Below are 19,722 nucleotides of genomic sequence, written 5' to 3'. Positions count from 1 at the left end.
CACTTCTTCTGAAAACCTTTAGCAGCTAGTTTTTTCTTCTCCCGAAATCCGTACTTGACGTCTCAAAAAAAGGGTTCAGCGCGGCGCGATCAAGAATCGGCCGGCTTCCGCTCGCCATAGGGCTCTCGAGTATTCGCTCGGGCCTTCCGCAACATCAAAAGCTTGGGACGCTTCCGACTTTCTTTTCAGCCTTCAAGCTCATCGATCACAGTCACATTCGCAGCTGACTCGAAGCAACGCCACAATGGAGTTCAACAGTCTCAACGAGCAGAGAGCAGACGCTCACGACGCAGCTGAAGCAAGAGCTGCTGCTGCCGCTGCCTCGGCTGAAGCCGAGACGGACTCAGCCTCAACCTCCCATCCTTCTGACTTCTCGCCACGTCGGAAGGGGGCAGCACGATTTTCGAATGCAAACACCTCTTCCGCTACTGCTGCAGAGACTCCATTTGGAAAGGCAATAGCTAACGAACAGGACGCCCACGCACAACCCCTCGAAGACGGCTCGCTGCCAACGACTGGCCTTGGCTCTGCTGAGCATGCACCATCAACATCTGCTTCTGACGAAAGTACAGTTGACACGGAATCAGGGCAGCCGATCAAGCCGCACAACCTGCTCTCAGCGACGGAGCTGCTCCAAGCAGGCGGTAACCCACTGTCGCCCTTTGCACCGGCGCCTATCCTGCGTCTCAATGCGATCCGCATCGCTGGAGCAGGCCGCGCCCTTCGCCCCGGATACCTCGCCTCGCTCTGTCGACCTTACATGGACCCGTCGCTCTCGGACCAGAATGCAAACGCAAGCATCCTCACTTCGCTCTACTACGGCTCGCGCACGTCGCATGTTCTTCCCGGTCAACCCACGACTCTACCCTCTATTCTCGCGCTCACCTCATCGCTGGCGGGCGACCTGGACAAGCTTGACGTGTTTCGCAACATCGAAGCCTCGCTGGCCCCTTCCATCTTTCCCGGGGCGAGCGAAGAAGATGTCGATGTGATCTTGGCGTGTGGCAAACCCAAGGGACGCGTCTTTCTCAAATCTTCCACCGATGTCGGCAACGGCGAAGGATCCGCCTCGGTTCAAGGTCGTATCCGCAACGTCTTCGGTGGCGCAGAGACACTCCAGGGCAGCGCGACGTTCGGCACGCGGACGAAGCAGGCGTTCAACCTCGAGTTCGGTGGCCCGCTCGCTGGGAACCCGGATCTCGAGTACAAGCTGGCAGCGTTCTCGCACGATCGCGACTACTCGGCGTTTGCTTCGCTCTCCGAAAGTGTGCAGGGTCTGCGTGCGAGTCTCAACAGCTCGTTCACCGACGAGCCCAAAGGTGTCATCAATCCGACGGAGCTTGATGATGACGAAGAGACAGCAACGGCGATAACGACGCAGCACGAAGTGGCGTACGAAGCGTCGTTACGCGAGCTAGGGAGGGTGATGGGCGACGCAAGTGTGGCGGTGAGGAAGATGGCGGTGGCGCCGAGTGTCAAGTCTGCTTTGAGCTGGACCTGGGTGCGGGAGAGTCGGGATAGTCCGGTGCTACCGAGCAGAGGTGGCAAGGTGAAGACGCTGCTGGAGTATGCAGGATTGGGTGGCGATGCTCAACATGTCAAGGCGGAGGTGGAAGCGACGACGGGTCGACATTTCTCGCCTTTGCAGTGGTTGTTCCCATCCTCATCCTCATTCTCTTCACCTTCAGCACCGTCCCCATTCGTTGAAGAAACCACTCCCGCTTCCGATCCAGTTCCAGCAACGTCAGGCGATGTGGACGCCACGCTTACAACCACCCTCCCATCACTGCACCCAGTCTACACAACGCTCACCTTCCGCTCCGGCCTGCTCCACCCGCTCTCCTCGTCCCACACCCACTTCAGCGATCGCTTCCAGCTCGGTGGACCGACCTCGCTCCGCATGTTCCGCCATTCGTCGCTGGGTCCCAAGTCTGACACGGACTCACTCGGCGGCGACGCCTTCTGGTCGCTCGGAACGTCGCTGCTCTCGCCCATCCCGCGCAAACCGCACTGGCCGCTCATGCTGCACGCGTTTGCCAACGCCGGACAGATCGCGCAGCTCCCGCATCGTTCCAGCAGCAGCACCGGCACAGCCAACTGGACCGGGCTAACGCAGTTGGCGCAACCGAGCACCAGTGTCGGCGTCGGGCTCGTGTACATGCAGGGCCAGCTGAGGGTCGAGCTGAATGCCGGCGTGCCCATCACCGCGCGAAAGGGCGATGGCACCAGGAAGGGTCTCCAGCTTGGCATCGGGATTGATTTTCTGTAGCAGACGCATATGCCTTGTTCACGACACCTCAACTCAGCTTGATTCTACCTGTCACATCGTCCGACTGGATTCATAAGGCTTGAGAACGAAGGAGAGAGTTCTGGTTGCAAGTTTGCATCTAGCGTACACGGTTTTGGCTCGGAACATCGACTCACAAATCCTCCTCCTTGACATAACCCGGGTTTTTGAGCAAGATGCTGAACCCTTCGAGGACATGCGCGTAGCTGAGGTACTCCTCGGTACCCAGCTCCGCCCTCTCGTGAGTGCCGACACGCACGGGCGTTGTGTGCGTCTGGAAGCCGCTGATGGTCCGGGGCTTACCCGCCTGACCCACCACGTCGACCGCCTTGCCCACCCTGACGCTCGTCGGCAGCGCCTCGAGGTTCTCGTCGAGCGTAATGAGGAACCGCGGGTACATGGCCGAGCTGAGGAAGTAGAGCATCCAGTGCGACTGATCCAACACGAATCCACGTGCATCTGTCATCGAAGTGAGCAGCGCCAAGATACCGGCAACGGCATTGCGCGACATGAGCTGTCGGTCCGTGTGATACGGGTTGATGCCAATGGTGCCCTTGCCCATGTGCACCAAGCCTTGCGAGACACGCACCATGAAGAGGCAGTCGGGCTCCTTGTAGTAGTAACCGGCGAGCTGTCTCAACATCTGAGCGAGACGTGCGTTGTTGGAACCAGCACCGACGAGACCCATAGCAAGGATGGCGTTGATGGCTACATCGAGGTCCGAGTCGTGCGAGTACTTAGACAGGGTGTCCAGCACGGGCATCGACGGGTTGGAAGGGTGGAGAAGCGCCAGCGCCAGAGGCACCGCTCTGCGAATGGTGGGCTCGCCGTAGTGCATGAGATGCGAAAGGTGACGCAGCGCCATCTCGGCACCCACCTCCTCGCCCATGGTGACCAGCGCAATACCGATCACGGCGAAAGCCTGGAACAGTTCATTGCTCTCCTTGTCGTCTTTGTCGTCCTCGTCGTCGCTGCTGCCCTGTGACGATTCCGCATTGTTCGAATCACCCGTGGACTCGCCTTCCTTGTCATCGCCAGTGTCCTCTGGTGCCGAACGCTCGGTGCAGTAGTGAAGCATGTTCTGTACCTTGAGCACGTTGCCCGTTCCTGCGTACGAGCACATGTCGACGAGTACCTGCGCCTGCTTGCTGATGGGATGCTCGATGGCCTTGAGCGTCTCGATGGTGGCGTCGCTTTCGTCCTGCTTGCCGAGGAAAAGCAGCGCGAGACCGAGGATCATGAAACGCGCCCACTTGTCGTCGAGCTGAGACGGATCACGCTCCATCATGCTCTGCAAGATGGTAGGGGTGATCTCACCGTGGCAGCTGCCGGCAAACACGAAGCCGAGCGAGAGCGCCGACATGGCCGCTACCTCCATCGGGGTGGTCTCGTCCTGAATGTTGGGAAGCAGGAGCGCGGCGACATCCTCTCGGCAGAACCCAGCATAGGCGAGGCCCAAACCGACGATGGCCGAAATCTTGAGCGGAATGCTCTTGGACTCGATGTGCTCCGAAAGCAGCGCCATGGCCTCATCCAACTCGGATCGCAAGCCAGAGTGAACGATGCCGTAGGCAAGGAAGGCACCAGCCTTGATAGCCTCTTCAGACGAGTACGAGTACTTGTCGATCTGGTCGAGACCGGTTTCGGTGTTCCAGAGCAGACTCATACCGAGCGAAGCGGCGGCCGAGAGCATGCCATGGTCTTTGTTCTTGTAGATCCACGAATTGCCTTCTGGTGCATCGACCATGAGCTTATCGTTACCGAACCCAGCATTGACAAATGCGTTTACAAAGGTGCTGGCGAGGTTGCCTCGCGCCGAGTCGACAGAGCCGCCGAGCCCAGTGCGCGAGTTTTCGAGGTGGGTCTTGTAGATGTCCTCGAGGCTCTTTGGTTCAAGAACATTGAGCTCTTTACCAAAGTCAACAAAGTGGCGTGAGAGATGCGAGTTGTACATGATGTCGAGGAGTTCGTTGTCGGTGATGGGCGAGTCTTCGTCCTGGAGCCACTCGATAGGAACGTGTTGCCTTGCGAGCATAAATGCGAGCTGTTTGCGCATGGTGGGGTTCTTGGGCGCCTCGAAATCGGAGCGGATGAGATCCTTGTCGCCGAGACGAAGAGCGAGGGTCATGGCCTCGGCGAATCGGTCGTGCTTGCGATAGATTTCGTGGGCGGTGCGGAGGAACATGGTGTCGTCGGGGGGCACAAGGAGGTTGACACAGCTGACCATGTAAAGGCAAACGCGCGCGTAGGTGTCCTTGTCGACAAATTGGGGCAGCTTGTCGATGGCTTCGAGCTCAAGTAGGAGGTCGACGGCGTCGGCTTCGGCATTGTGGGTGAGACTGAAAGGAACGACTTGAAGGGCAAGCTCGAGGAGCTCGTCAGTGGGCTTGTCGTCTTGTGAACGGGTAGCGTACTCGTCGCCAAGCTCGGAGGCGAGGTGGCGCATGTACTCGTGACCCCAGAGACCGGGGTCTTCAGACTTGCCAGTGGGAGTAACGTGGTTGGCTTCCAGACGGAAGTGGAGCGTTTCACGCTGGCCATTGTCCGAGTAAGTCATGGCAAGCACCGAGAGGATCTCGGCAAACAGGCTCTTGTCGGCGCTGGTTTGCTTCCATGTTTCGTACAGGGTCTTGAGCTCTGGGTAGTGCGGACGAAGGAATTTGAGTGGTTTGGGGACGGAGGTCATGGAGGAGGTGCTGGTGCGGATCAAGGTCCGGAGCGATTCGAGCGCTGGACGATAGAGGGAGGAGTCATCCTCCTTGAGACGCTCTACGAGCATCTCGAGCTCGTTCTTGAGCTGGAGGTCTTCTTCGCTAAGCTCATCTTCGGGCTTGTCCTTGGCGTTAGCTTTCTTCTCGTCGAAAGGCGGGAGACCTTTGCGAGCGGCTTCTTCGCGCTGCTTCTCCTTTGCCTTCTCCTGATCGGTCTTTTTTGGGTCCTCGACGGGGACGGTGATATCGAGCTCTTGGCCGTCTCCTCGTGCCATGTTGGGCAGCTATGGGAAGGGCAGAAAATCAAAAGCGCCGATGCGCGATCGATACTTGATTGGGTGATGCAGCGGTCGTGAGAGAGCGGGCGGAGCAGGGAGCGATCAAGTTGTGTTGAGGGCTGCGCGGACGGAGTAGCAATGGGTTTCGAGAGGTGGGAGGGGAAGAGCGTTGCAAGACGATGTCGAAGGATGAGAGCAACACGTACAAGCTGAGCTCGAGCGGGTGTATGTGTGTGTGGAGTCGAAGAATTCCCGTTGCGCGTCCACGAACACTGAAAAGCGCACAGGCGCAGCCAAGCACGAGTGGCACAAAGGAGCTTCGCAGACACAAGTCGCTCGCTCACGGCCGATCACCCAGAAACTCCACTTGAAGAAATTCACGTGTTTCGAATTGTTTCTCTACACAGATCTCACAAACGCATTTATTTTAACATGGTGTTAGACCACCAGGATATCTGCGCGCGCTCACAACCTTCAACCAAGCAGGGAAATCAGCAATTAGGGAATGTGGAGCCAGGCAGCCGAAAAATATTTAAATGTCAGAAAAGCGAAAGAACTCAGCTCGATTGCGGTGGATCAGCGAACCAGATTCGGGGTGCGCGCGTCGATTCGTCGAAATCTTTTGTTTGGCATGCTTTCGGCATGTTCCCCAGTCGAGTCGATGCCTAAAAAAGCTCTGCGGAAAAGCAAACAAAAGAAAAACGAACCGAGCAGTCGGTTCTGCAGAGTCACGAAATGGAGAAAAAAACAGAGGGTTGGTGCTTCTTTCCGTTCCATCTCCATCACCTTGGGCTAACAACATACGAGTGTCGGTCCTGATCTCTGGCTCTTCTTCGAACAGTTTCTTCCTCCCATCGGACTCTACCCCTTTCCCGTCCTACCCGCGCACATTCAGTCAAGTCATGGGTCTGAGCAAGGAGACACGCATCATCACCCTCTTGGTGATCGATGTTGTCTTCTTCTTTATCGAAATTATCACTGGGTATGCTGTCGGATCACTCGCTCTGGTCGCAGACTCGTTCCACATGCTCAACGATGTCATGTCGCTCATCGTCGCGCTCTGGGCCGTCAAGCTCTCGACTAAATCTTCGGACCATCGCTTCAGTTACGGCTGGCAGCGTGCCGAGATCCTGGGTGCACTCGTCAATGGTGTCTTCCTCTTGGCACTCTGCTTCAGCATCTTCATGGAAGCTATCGAGCGCTTTATCAATGTGACCGAAGTGTCGAACCCTAAACTCGTCGTCATCGTTGGTTGCTTGGGTCTCGCCAGCAACCTTGTGGGTCTGCTCCTCTTCCACGACCACGGTCACGCTCATGGCGGTGGTCAAGGCCACTCGCACGGCCACGCTAGCCACAGCCACGGTCCCCACGACCACAGCCATAGCCATGCTGTCACGGATGCTTCCGCCCACGGCGACGCTCAGCAGGACGTTTCTTCCGCCGATGACGCTGCTGCCGCCGATGACAACGCCAAGCGTGGCCGTAGCCGCCAGGACAGCGTCGGATCCATCCTTGGCCACCCAGCGCAGACTCGCGCCTTTGTCGTCCAGACCGCCCACGACCTTGGCTACGATGGCTCGAGGCACCAGCCCTCCAACTCCATCACCTCGCTCAAGTCCAACACTGAACGCTCCCGTCTGCTCACCAACGGTTCCAACGACTACGGTGCCACGGATGCCCACACCGATCTGGAGGCTGGCAGCAGCTCGCCTGCTGCGCGTAAGAATGGCCACGCCGACCACGATTCGCACGCCGGCCACGACCACGCCAACGGCGGCGACGATGCTCACGATGCGCCTGGTCACGGCCATGCGCACGGCGGAGGCCACGCCCACAGCCACGGCAGCATGAACATGCAGGGTGTCTTCCTTCATGTGCTCGGTGACGCGCTCGGCAACGTCGGTGTCATCGCCGCCGGCCTCTTCATCATGTACTCGGACGCCTGGTGGCGCTTCTACTCGGATCCAGCCATCTCGTTCCTGATCACCATCATCATCTTCCAGTCGGCGCTCCCGCTCTGCAAGTCGGCCTCGTACATCTTGCTGCAAGGCGTCCCCGCATCCGTTTCGCTTGAAGCGGTGCGCAACTCGATCATGAGCGTCGACGGCGTGCTCAACCTGCACGAGCTGCACGTGTGGCAACTTTCCGAGAGCAAGATCGTTGCCTCGGTCCACGTATTGGTCGACTGCTCGTCTGGTCAGACGGAGAAGTACATGACGATTGCCGCCAAGATCCGAAACAACCTGCACAGTTGGGGGATCCACTCGAGCACGATTCAGCCTGAGTTTGTGCCCGGTGGGCTTAGGGAGGCCGCGATCCTGAGCGGTGTCCAGGTGGCCGAGAGCGATGAAGATGGAAGGCTGAGGACGGTCGAGGGCAGGTTGGTCGAGAGGGAGGTGCAAAAGGTCGATACCGCCTGCTTGATCGCTTGTGGAAACGATAACGATTGTCAGACCGAGAGCTGCTGTCCGCCGAGCAACGGCGCGAGTAAGCCCGCCTCGGGCACTGCCACCCCTGGCGAGCACTGAGCTCGCATCCCGCACCCATTTTATCTTCGTCTCGTCTCGTCTCGGTTCCACGTGTTTGCTCCTCCGTCGATCGCTCATACAGTCTCTCCCCAATCTTACATTCCTTTGAATCGCCGTCCTGCTCTCTCTAGCGTCGGCATATCTGTAGATCGTACAGCGTCAATTTGAATACTCTCATGGGTTAAGTTGCGTTTTTTATAATCGCTTGTGGACTTCGGACTTGAGCTTCGTCCTTTGGCGCGTTGCACAGACGCAAGGCAAGCACACCTATCGCACATTGCATCGCAAAGCCAAAGATCCAAAGATACGAGTGGGGAATTCACAACCGAACGAATACAAACAGCAACGCGAAACGCAAAACGACAAGAAGGGTATATATCGTACAAACGCACTTCTAGAAAAAGCTCCACCTACTCGCACTCTCGCGTCCCTTGCCGCTCTTCTCCTGATAAATCTTGACCAAATCGCCCAGCTTGTCCATGACCATCTCGAGCTTCTCCTTGCGCTGCTGCAGATCGAGGTGCCTCTTGACGACCGGATTCTCGCGGGCAAACCGGTTGAGCTCGGCCTTGTCCAGATCGTAGACGAGTTTGGCATCGATCTCGCGCGGGAACTGGTAGAAGAACTCGGAGAGCAGCTCGATATTGATGAACATGACCGCGGTGTAGGTCAGCTTGTCCGCGACGATGTTGAGGAACGTCTCCGGGCAGAAGGGTTTTGACGCAGGACCGGCGCGACAGCGTTTGGATTGGAGAGTCGTCAGACGCGTGCGAAGCATCTTGGATCTCTCTGTGAGGAACTGTGCTTCGCGAGCCTTGATGAGCAGCGCAGAGTTGTAGTCCGGCCGTGTTGGGTCATTGCTGTCATCCTCTTCGACGTCGGTCGTCGTCGAAGACGACTCGGCGAGAGCAGCTTCGCGAGCACGAAGTCGAGCCTGCACGCGTTTGCGCTCGCGCTCCTCCAAATGCGCAACGTACTCCATGGCGCCTTTGAGCCTGCGTCCGCCCAGCATCTTCTTGATGTTGTTAAACGCGGCATCACACATGCCCAGCTCTCGCTCTACCAGCTGTACAGACCTCTGCCTTCCTGCTTCCCACTCGGTAGGCTCCACCTCGACCTCGTACTTGAACGGCTTGACGCAGTTCTCCACCTGGTCCGCCGTCAGGCCGAAGCGGTCGCGCAAGATTGCTGTGCTGAAAGCAACGATGCGCTCCGCCGCGTCAGGATGGTGGTTGAACGGCTCCGACTGCGCCAAGTGCTCAATCTGTGTGCGGATCGAATCCACCACCAACTGCGTCGACAGCCTTCCGATCCCCGACTTGGTCAAGGCAGATGAGGACGCGTCCAACTTGTACTGCCAGTACTTATCCAAATCTTCAGGCGACACTTTGCGCGCATCCGCCAGCTGAGAGAGCTCGGGTGTTCGTGCATCACTCCAGTACATCTGCGCGAGGATGTCCATCACCTTCTCGTCCAGAGCTTGCTTGAGCAGCGCCCGCACTTCGGGCTTGCCAAAGTTTGCGGCGAATTCTTTGAAGCGTAGTTTGAGTGCGTCCATGGTCTCGGCAACGTACGATTCGGCGGTGATGCTGCGGTCGTTGTACTGCACCTTGAACTGGTACGAGGCCTCCTCGAGCTCAACCTGCACTGCGTTGGCGATTCCGTGCAGCGACGACCCCATGCTCTCTTCGAGCACCGACATGAGTCGCCTTCGCAGAGTGTCGGTGCCCGTCATGGGCTGCACACCCGCATTCCTGCCACGAGCAGGCGCACGGAAGTGCTCGCGATTCGCGTTGAAATAGTCCGACTCTTGCTTCATCACCAGACTCGACATGCGGCCTTCTCCCGAAGCGCGATCGTGGCCTTTGCTGCTCTGGAAGACGCCCAAGTTGTTCTTGCACACCACACCCACATAGCCGAGCGCCAAGGGGTACTTGTTGTTCGAGAGGATGCCTGCACCCATCTCGGGCGGGACGAGATCCATCTTTGTCACAACACCGATGGTACGCAGTCCCAGCGGATCGACCTGCCTGCTAGCCCGCAAAGCAGGCGAGTTGGCGAGATCGACATCGGCGGCGCAGACGGCAAGGATGATGTTGGGTTCTTGGATGTATTTGTGGCAGAGCTTCTGGATCTTTTCGCGCAGCTCGTCGGGCTGGTCCATGCTTGCGATCTGCACGTATCCAGGAAGGTCGATGAGCGTCAGATCGGGGACGTGCGGGCTGTGGATGCGCAACTCGATGGGTTCGTCGCTGACACATTCGGAAGCGGGCACGGCCATGTTCAGATCGTAGAGCGTCTTTTGAACGTGAGAAAAGTCGGTGATGCGGCCGAGACCTAAGCCGGGAAACTCGGCGTATTCGACCACGGTGTCCTTGGTTGCACGACCGGGGCGAGCAGGTGTGTGGATGAGAGTGAGCTCGATGGGGCGGCGAGTGACCATGTTGTTGCCTTTGGGTAAAAACTCGTGACCGACAATGGCTTCGAGAACAGAGCTCTTGCCGCTGCTCTGGGAGCCAATGACCACGATCGAAGGGAGGGTGAGCTGGTCCGACTCGTGGTCGATCTCCTTGAGGACATTGCGCACTTCGATAAGCTTCCGGGTGAGCAGCATGAGTTCTTCGGTGCTGCCGCTGGGCGGACCGTTAGCCGAGTTGTTATCGTCTTCACCAAAGATAGAAGAAGCGGCGACGGCAGCTACCCCTGCTAGCTGGGGAGCACCATTCGGATCGGGACCGCCAGTCCCACTCGATCTAGAGTGATCATGGTCGGCTGAATCCGAATCGCTCGCGTCTTTGCCCGCAAAGAGATTGCGCAGAAACTCGGGCGTCTGCAGCTTTGGTAGCTCGATGCCGTCAATCTGCTCCGAAAACGCCTCCCAGCCGTCTCTTGCACTATCGAGTGCATCAGCACCAAACTCGGACAAACCGCTGTATGCCTCTTTGGCTCGATCAGAGAGGCGTCCATACGAGCGACCGAGCAAATCCTTGAACTCGTCCACCTTGTAGTTGGCATAAGCGAGCGCGCCTCCACCCGCTGCAATACCGTATGCGGGAAGACGGGCAGCTCGGAGGGCAGCTTTTGGTACAGAGTTGAAGGAGATGGCGCGAACATGCATAAGACGGCTGCCGCGCGCCGATAAAGCGAGGTGGCTGGTCATGGCCGAGTCTAGGGTGGAGGGTCGGTGGCCGGCGAAACGCGAAAGAGGCTGGCGAAGACGGGCATTCTGGGAAGTGCGAGGCAGTGATCGGCTAGCAGTGCGCTGTGCGATCCTGCTGATGTTTAAGTATGAAGACATGGCTCCCAACAAGGAAGAGGGGTGACCGCTTTCAATCGACGTTCACTGTTAATGTGTCGACGAGGGCGGTTGGAAAGTGGGAGACCGGACGGCCGTGGCAGCCTAGTCCATCGGCGTTGTGATGACACCGAAGATGCTTTGATGAGGGGTCTCAGATAACGCTAGTTTCGTTGGCGGCGGCGGAGGTAGTTGGTCGTCAAGAGTGGAGATGGGCCGTGGTAAATTTGTCGACTTTTTGATAAAGCAAAGCTGAGCAAACAAAGCAACACTCAGCATATCAGCGCGCCAGCCAACGAGCCCGCCACAGCTCCACTTTATAGGTTGTTGTGAACAAATCACGCATGCGATGCAATTTCAAAACTGTGAGATCGGCGTACTACACAACTTGCGGACTGGCGCGCCATCCACTCAACGCGTCCATTTACGCGGCACGCGAACGCAGTTTTTGAGGCTCGGTTTCGAGATGGAGACCAACACCTGCTAGCCTCGTCAAAGCTCGCCTCTTCTTTCCGTCCTCCATACCATACTTTTCCCTCAACATCGCTCCTGATGACCGTCGACATCCATCCAGCCACCTCACTCGACGATACCCGACCCGCCAAGACTGTCAAGCTCACCCACACTCCCCTCGCCACCATGACCGTCCCTTCGTCCTCGTCCACCGCTCTGCGCCTGCTGGTGCAGCGCCACCCCGCACACCCGCTCGCCAAGCTGCCCACACGCGGATCCGCGCTTGCTGCAGGCTACGACCTGTACTCTGCCGAGAAAATCGTGCTCCCACGAGGGGGCCGTAAGGTCGTCCAGACGGGCATCTGTCTCGCCATCCCCACGGGCCACTACGGCCGTGTCGCCCCGCGTTCCGGACTCGCGAGCAAGCATGGTATCGACACGGGCGCCGGTGTGATCGACGAGGACTATCGCGGACTGCTCGGCGTGCTGCTGTTCAACTTTGGTGATTCTGATTTTACTAGTGCGTTGACTTTGCCTCGCAATGGACGAAAGGGAAAAAGGAGCTGACCCTGTGTACTTCTGTTTCTGTTTACTCTGAAACAGTCAATGAAGGCGACCGAATCGCCCAGCTGATCATTGAGAAAATCTCGACTCCGGAAGTGCAGGAGGTCGAGAGCCTCGATGAGACGTTGAGAGGCGCAGGAGGTTTCGGCTCCACCGGCGGGTTCGGTGCCGCTGCTTCTGCTGCCGATGCTTCGGCTGCCGCTGTCGCTGCTGACTTGCCGGCCGAGGTCAACACCACTTCCTCCTGAATCCCCGTTCGCTCACAGCATCCCATGTACCTATGTTGGAATCACACACAGACACACACTTGGAATGAAAACATGCGCTCGCTTGATTGGAGTTGCAATGAGCAAAACACATATCAAAGATCCTGCTGCTCAGGATGCTGCAGCTTCCAGCAACTCTCATGGTACACCAGCCCCGTTTTCTGGACCACGATCCTCTCCCCCTCCCTATCCACCACGCCATCCGACTCCTTGTCTGCCACATCGAATGCCGATACATCCTCGTTCAAAAGTCGACCCTGTGAATCACCGCTTTCCTCCTCCCCCGTCTGTCCAAAATGCCGCGGCGTCAGCGTCCCATCTCCATCCTCCACGTTGTCCACCCCCGCATGCCCCTGTCCTGCCTCCGTTTCCAATGAGCCCTTTCGCTCAGGCCCATCATTAATACGCAGAGAGAAGCCAGTGCTGCTCGCCGACGAATTCGATCTCACCATCACCGCACTGCTACCGCCACCGTTAGCCAAGCCAGGCCACGACGGCCGACGGTCCAAATCCTCGCTGGCAAAGTACCCGTCCACCTCGCTCAACTCGGCTTCCGCCCCTCCCACCTCACCACCCTCGCTAGCGTGTCGACGACTTGCACCGCCGCCGCCGCCGCCGCTCGCGCTGCTGCTGCCACCTGCTCTGTCCCCGTGAACGCGCGAAAACTCAGACGAGGCGGACCGTACCACGCCCTTGCCCTTGTCGATGCGCGGAGAAGCCAGAGGCGCCGCCTTCTCGTCGTAGGGCGATTTGGCGCGGCGGTGGTGGTTCTGCAGCAGCGAGCTGCCAGGCGTGAGCATCGAGCTGAGTTGAGTGACGCTGGCTCTGCGGCTACCGGGTGCAGACGAGAATGAGGCGTTGCGTGATTGCTGGAAGACGTTCCTCCTCAGATCGTCCGTCTCTGCATCTTTGCCGGCGTCTGGCGATTTGACCAGCATCTCGGTGCTTTTTCCGTTGTCTGCATTCAAAGTTGTAGCGGTGATGCCGCGTCGAGGACCAATGAGAAGCACGCCGCATCCAGCACATTGCGCATTTGCTCCACCCGCCGGACGCCATCCGTGTTTCCGTCGCGCATGCAAGCGGCGGAACTGATGGAACGTATCTCGGTCAAACAGCTTGTTGGTGATCGCCAACAGTTCCGATCGCAAGTGGTAAGCAGACAGCATGCCATCCAGCACCGATCGGATTTCGGCGTAGTACTCGGCTGCTCCTCCTTGCTCCTTTACACCGCTTGCTTTTGCATCACTATCCGAGCCAGTAAGCCGGCGGAACAGCGCGGGGAAAGAGACCGCCTCGGCCGCAGTCGATGAGATAAGATCCGACAGCGTGTCCTGTACGATATCCCGAACACCATCAAGCATCTGCTTGGGACGGCGAGATCCGAGCTTCTCTTTGCCCTTTCCGTCAGTGGCAGAGGAGCAAGGCGCGCCAAGGTGAGCAACATCATGAACCAGACGGACCAGGCTGCGGAGCAATCTGTACCACACTTCGTCCGTGTCCACATGCTCTGCTTTTCGACGACCTATCCTTCTTGCACCACCATCCTCGTCATCGCTCTCGTCGACTCCGCCAAATGCGTTTGCGCGCTCGATACACAGTCGCACAGCGACATTGACACAGCGCCTCACATCGCCCAGCAACTCGTTTGTGTCGGTCGAGACCGGGCCGCCGCCAGCAGAGTCGGAAGATGCCACGAAGACAAGCGAGTCGGCCGTCCTGGCACACGCCATGTCGAGCTCTTCGAAAGCCTCTTTGGATCGTCCAAGTCGATCGAGCGCCCACAGCACCGCATCACTGTTCGTCGCTACCCTGCTACCGTCGATAGCCGCATCGCTGCTTCGGCACGCCTCTACCAGCCTTTCGAGATCAAAAAAGCTGGCGTCTCTCGCGTCGAGGTTGCGGACCACCGCTGCTGGGTCGTACCGACACAACAGGTCAAGGTACACCTCTCGCTCTTTGCCTGGCAGATGCTCAGGATCTGCTCGATTCACGTCAGCATTGTAAGCCACTCTCGAGGGATCTGTGCGCGTGACGGTGGTAGTGCAGTCGAGGTCCGAAAGCGCAGGATTAGCAGAACGCGATGGTGGGAACCGAGATGCACTGTCCTGGCTGACCAGCGATGGGTCAAAGAAGCATTGCAGGTACAACAGCAGCCTCTTCTCGTCCAGCTGGGCTAGCCGTTGCAGCACTGTCTCGTGCTGCATGGGGAAGAATCGGTCCATCAGACCAGCAGTCTTGAGCGGGTCAAGATCGAGCAGATCGATGATGTGGTCTGTCAGCTGCTCGTGCAATCTCGCCTGAAGCATGTCCCTTTCTGGCGTATTCTTTCTCGTAGCGTTGAATAGAGTCTCTTCGAAGTGCGCAAAGGCATCACCACCGGGCGTCTTGGCCAGATTCTCGTCGCTGTCGGCTGGATAAGAGGGGCCGGTCTGCAAGTGCTCTCGGAGGTACATGCCCAACAAGCGGTCCCACCTCTTCTCTTGACGGAATGCAGAACGCAGGATGCGATGGAACGAGGCGCGCTCGAAAGTGTCCAGCCAGCCGTCGTCGAATCGCGGCTTGTAGTGCGAAAGCAGGCACTCAGCAGCCAGTTCGCGGTCCTCGTGCGTCGACTCGATGACTTCAAAATTGTCTGGATGGTTCGAAACGGGCAGCGCGAGTGAGCGCAGAAGAAGATCCACGGTTTGCTGCGGCAGGCGAATGAACTGCGGGTATTTGGGCGCATTACGCGCGACAAAGATGTGGGCAAAGATGCGTGCCACCAAAGGCAGCTCAGGCGAATTGTTATCCTGCGCACGACGGATGGCCGAGGGCTCATCGTGGGCCGTGCCAGGATGCGCAAGGTCAGAAGTGGACCTGCCGGAGCTTTGCGAACTTGTAAGCTCCAGCAGTATATCCACAACAAGCTGCCTGCTGATGCGCTTGCCCACCACGTCTTCGTCGTCGAGGAAGCCATCTTCGAAGGCCAGGTCCAAAGCGTCGAGAAATGCCTCGGCATCGAATTCGAGCAGCAAGCGGAGATACGGGTAGATGGGCTCATGCTCTCCGTTCGAATCTTCCTTGCTGCCCTCGTCGCGTCCTGAGGCTGTACATGCACTGTCGTCCAGTCCGTACAGCACAAGTCTTCCGCCAGGACCCGGGGGCCACAGCGTACACCCGCCTGAAAAGACAAACGAGTAGATGGAGCTCTTGGCCTTGCTCGCCTGTTCATCCTCTTCAAACGGCTCCTGGCTTGGGTACTTGCACCCCGTAAGGATCACGGATAAGTAGGAGAAAATACGGTAGCCGTCCTCAAGATCACGCTCCTCGAGACTCCAATCTGGAGTTGCTTCGAACCCTTCCTGATCCGCTGCTTCCGACACGCGGATGCGGACATATGGGTCCTCGCTCGCATCTTCCGAGTCTGCCTTGCTGCTCTGCTGTTGCACTTTCTGGCGATGACCAATGGCGCGCCGCAACGGGTGCAGCAACTCGATGATGGGCGAGACATAGTCTTGCAGCGCAGCATTGAAGACATAGATCAACGCGTCGTACAGCCTCCTGTCGAGGCACAGCGACAGTGCCTGATCGAGATCGAGCGATTTGGGATCCACATGCCAGATGATGCGCTCGGCCTGCGCGTACTCCTGCCTGTCCCTGCGGAAAGCAACGAGTCTCTGTACCACAGGGATAGGCAAAGACCGGAGCTCGCCTGAAACGATAAAGTCTTCCATCTGGCCAACAAAGATGGGCTCGATGCCGTTGTCCTCGTACTTGTCATACAGCGTCCCGAACAGGAAGTCGAGGTCGTCGAGCGAAAGACAAGCACGTGCGCAGACGCGAGCCAGGCCTTGGAAGAGCGAGGTCCGATCTACGCCCCGACCATCTGGCGTAACATGCGTATTGTCGGTCAACCGGTCTGGCGAAAAGGCATACTCTGCTGAGGCCGACATGAGCTCGCGAAGCTTGTCTGCAACGATGAGCGTGCGCTCAGTAGGATCAGAAGGAAGACCGACGGCAGAACCGAGAAACTTGCCCTGGTGGTACAGGGTGGCCAGTTCGATGGCGGACAAAAAGTCGCCCTGAGTGACGTAGAGCAGCAAGCGATCCGCCCATGATAGCAAAGTGCCAACGATAAGATCCGACTTGGTTAGGAAGAAGGATCGCCCCTTGGAGATGCGTATGCTATGATTGATGGCCCACGAGCGAGGAGGTTGTGATTGGGAAAGGTCTGTGGAATTGTCTTGCGACTCGGCGTGTGGATCGTAGGGCTTGCCTAGCAGGACGGCGTCATAATAGCGCTGTTCCACGGTCTTTGCGAGAATGGCCGATGCACTTCCGCCCCTCATGCGCTCCGTCACCTTGCCGGCGCGACAATCAAAGAGCGCCAGGCCGGATTTTGTGGTCAGCATGAGCAGATCAGGATTGAACCACTGTAGAGCGACGATGCGATCCGGCTCCTCGATGCCGTCCTCGCCTGTAAGCTCGACAGGATCGACTTCTTCGACGGTGAGGCTCGCTGCCGCTGCATTTGGGCCGCGTGCAGTTCTTGGGTCCGGTCGCTGTTCCACTTTCTTCACCTTGAGTCGAACAAGATGCAGTGTGGACCCGAAGGAAAAGGCGAGGATCGGGTTGGTCTGCCGCCTGCGCTTGCCGTCCGTTTCGGTTGATGCTGGATACCAAGCGAGGCAAGCCGGTTCCTGGATGGATGATTCTTCGGCCCTTGCAACCACGCCTTGCTTTTCTGCCGGCTGTGACCGGTTGACTTTCCGATACCACGTTCGAGGTGAAGGCTTGAGACCGACGACAACCATTTTGGTGGGTGTGATCATTGCGACAAAGGTCGTTTCATCAGCGGGATGCGGCCGCGGACCAAGGGGTAGCGGGCTGAGCTGGAAGATGGGGTTGCGCTTCTTGGCGTCGCCGAGGCCGAGCTCGTCTTCGTGCTCGTACTGCGGGTACTTGCCGAGCAGACGAAGGGTGTCGTTGGAGCTGACGCCCAGAATCTTGCCGAGAGCATGGTAGAACGCAAGACCTTTACTATCGGCGGTGACAATGGCAGTATGACGAAGGCCGATGAAGCCAATGTGGACGATGGCCGAGCCTGAGAGGTGACCTTCCTTCTTGCCTGCTTTGACGGAGGACAGGGGCACGGGAGGCACATGTCGAGCGGCGCGTCCAGGGTTGGCGAGATCATAGAGAAAGATGTTGCCAGATGCGTGGCCTACACCGAGAAACGAGTGATCCGACGAAAAGGCGAGGGCAGTGACGGCATCTCCGTGACCTCTGGCATCGTGTCCGCAGGAAGCTATTGGTGCTTGGGCAAAGTCGCAGACGCTCGTCTTGCCGCCTTGAGTGCCAACAGCGATGAGACCGCCGGCGACAGCAAGCACGGTGGGAACCGGTTCAAGAGCGTCACGACCAGGGTTGACATTCGCGATGATGCGCCGCAATGCCGACCATTTGACAAAGTCGCGGCTCAGCTCGTTGCGATTGTTGGAGAGCGTTTCTTTGAGGGCAGTCAAGGAGTTGTCGATGTCATCTGTGCGTCCGCCTCCAAGGACGATCTTGTGATCCAAGCTTTGACGGTGAGCCGAGAAGGAGGAGCTAAAAGGGTCGCTGAGGAGGGAGGTAGCGCTCGGTGCTGATGGTAACGGTGCACTCTGGAGAGTGCCGCCATAAGGAAACGAAGCACGTGGACGGCGGCGCTTGGTGTGACCCACAATGGATCCACTGACACTAGTGGAGAAGGAGCTCTGGCGCGAGCGCTGTGTGATGAAGGACTCTGCTATGCCGGATCGACTTGCGTCGTCATCCTTGGACGAGTGTGCTGCTGCCGCCGCCGCAGTTGCCACTCCGTTTGCGGTGAACTCGAACGGCAAGGGTGAGCGCGCCTTTTTCGGAGATGTGGATGATGAGGGCGAGCCGGTAAGATCCACAGAAGAGGCACCGGACTCGACCTGAAGATGTTTGGGTAATGCCAGCGAGACGCTAGCAGCCCTGCCAACCGATGCACGCAAACGGGAAAGCGAAGGATAGGCGACAGGTCGCTGTGGAGTGGATGCGGAAGTCATGGTGTTGGATGATCGTAGTAGTGAGAGACCCGTGCCAGAGGTGGATCTGGGTGTGAAGATGCGGGAAGATGATGGCTGAGATGGCAGACGCTGGCGGGAATGGGAACGGCGCTGGAGAGAGGAAGCGGACCTCGTATCAAAGCTGACATCGTTGGGCAGAGCATGGGGGTATCTGAACGAAGAGCCGTCGTCACTGGGGGCTGCTTCGACATGACGAGGGGTGATGTTGGAAGCAGCGTCGGTTTCTGGATGCAATGTCGCTCCTCTCTGTGTGTTGGGAGAGCATGGAGATGCAATGGAAGCATGTGCAGGCACGTCGGTGGTGATCCCGGCCATTGCTGCAGGGCCTTGATGGGGGTCGTCGTCTTCATCGTCGCTGCCTAGGATGTCTTTGAGCTTGGCGCTATACGTATCGGAGCTCATTTCGCCCGAGACAGTGCTGTCGTCAGGAGTCGAAGTGGAAGGTGCAGCGACTGTATCAACGCCATCGTAGACGAATTGGTCATCGTCATCGTCGTCGTCGTCGTCGTCGTCGTCGTCGTTTTCGTGCCCGGCATGGTTCCCGTTCAGAGCGACGCCGTTTCTTGCGGCGGATAACGTCGATATTGAGGAATGCAGTCCATTCGAAGATGGTCTTTTCGGCGATTCGAGGACGTCAGTCATCTGCTGGTGGTAAGAAGCATCCTGTTCGGTGTGATAGGACGAGAGACGTTGAGCATACGATGGCTCCGTCCCCCACGGGTTGGACTCAGAAGAATGGTCGCGCACCATTCTGACAGGTGGTCGGATGCACTACACTTGGTACGATGATGGTGCTGGCACTACGGCTCCTGATGCAGATGCCTATGGAAGAATGGGACAGGGTAGGTAGCGACTCATCTCGGATGCTGCACTGTTGTTGAGTGTCGTGCGATGCGATCAAGCTGAGCCCCGGTGTTGTCGCTAGAGGGCCAGAATTGGCGAGCTTCTATGTATGTGTTGAAGGAAGAGGAGCAGGAGCAGGAGTAGAAGGAGGGATGCAAGTTGCTGATGTCTCGGTTGTCCGAACTAGTCGACCGAAGTTGGTGTGGGCGAGAGCGTGGAGGTTCGAACCACAAATCAGCACCTTTGGAAGCGCGATTTCTTGGTGATTGCGCTTTCTGCAGCGGCCGTGCGTAGGACTAACAAGTTCAGGGTTCGTATTTCGGGAAGAGTTCTGAATTGTGAGGTCGCGCAGTTGCTCACATTTTGGCGCTTCTCGGCCCTGCGGCCTGAACGGAACCGAGCGTTGCAAAAGAGTCATCGTCA

The 19,722-nt window shown here is 58.0% G+C and overlaps 6 protein-coding genes across 6 annotated transcripts; 3 read left to right on the top strand and 3 right to left on the bottom strand.

Annotated features, from left to right (window-relative positions):
• Nucleotides 1-244: 244 nt before the first annotated feature.
• Nucleotides 245-2,269, top strand: EX895_001776 (uncharacterized protein; the record flags this gene model as incomplete). The annotated part of the gene is made up of 1 exon (XM_029882375.1): nucleotides 245-2,269. One exon carries the CDS (start codon nucleotides 245-247, stop codon nucleotides 2,267-2,269), a length of 2,025 nt encoding a protein of 674 aa, XP_029741230.1.
• Nucleotides 2,270-2,420: 151 nt separating this feature from the next.
• EX895_001775 (uncharacterized protein) lies at nucleotides 2,421-5,273 on the bottom strand (the record flags this gene model as incomplete). Its single annotated transcript, XM_029882374.1, has 1 exon — nucleotides 2,421-5,273. One exon carries the CDS (start codon nucleotides 5,271-5,273, stop codon nucleotides 2,421-2,423), a length of 2,853 nt encoding a protein of 950 aa, XP_029741229.1.
• Nucleotides 5,274-6,178: 905 nt separating this feature from the next.
• On the top strand, nucleotides 6,179-7,804 carry EX895_001774 (uncharacterized protein; the record flags this gene model as incomplete). Its single annotated transcript, XM_029882373.1, has 1 exon — nucleotides 6,179-7,804. The coding sequence occupies one exon, from the start codon at nucleotides 6,179-6,181 to the stop codon at nucleotides 7,802-7,804; it is 1,626 nt and encodes a 541-aa protein (XP_029741228.1).
• A 394-nt stretch (nucleotides 7,805-8,198) lies between these two features.
• EX895_001773 (uncharacterized protein) lies at nucleotides 8,199-11,102 on the bottom strand (the record flags this gene model as incomplete). Its single annotated transcript, XM_029882372.1, has 1 exon — nucleotides 8,199-11,102. One exon carries the CDS (start codon nucleotides 11,100-11,102, stop codon nucleotides 8,199-8,201), a length of 2,904 nt encoding a protein of 967 aa, XP_029741227.1.
• A 549-nt stretch (nucleotides 11,103-11,651) lies between these two features.
• EX895_001772 (uncharacterized protein) lies at nucleotides 11,652-12,364 on the top strand (the record flags this gene model as incomplete). The annotated part of the gene is made up of 2 exons (XM_029882371.1): nucleotides 11,652-12,072; nucleotides 12,156-12,364. The coding sequence occupies 2 exons, from the start codon at nucleotides 11,652-11,654 to the stop codon at nucleotides 12,362-12,364; spliced, it is 630 nt and encodes a 209-aa protein (XP_029741226.1).
• A 113-nt stretch (nucleotides 12,365-12,477) lies between these two features.
• Nucleotides 12,478-19,206, bottom strand: EX895_001771 (uncharacterized protein; the record flags this gene model as incomplete). Its single annotated transcript, XM_029882370.1, has 1 exon — nucleotides 12,478-19,206. One exon carries the CDS (start codon nucleotides 19,204-19,206, stop codon nucleotides 12,478-12,480), a length of 6,729 nt encoding a protein of 2,242 aa, XP_029741225.1.
• Between the last annotated feature and the right edge of the window lie 516 nt (nucleotides 19,207-19,722).

The sequence above is a fragment of the Sporisorium graminicola genome, chromosome SGRAM_12 (genome assembly GCF_005498985.1).
Source record: "Sporisorium graminicola strain CBS 10092 chromosome SGRAM_12, whole genome shotgun sequence".
In the NCBI taxonomy this organism is placed as follows: Eukaryota; Fungi; Basidiomycota; class Ustilaginomycetes; order Ustilaginales; family Ustilaginaceae; genus Sporisorium; species Sporisorium graminicola.
Note: the sequence above shows the minus strand (reverse complement) of the source record. Positions and strands in the feature narration are given on the sequence as shown.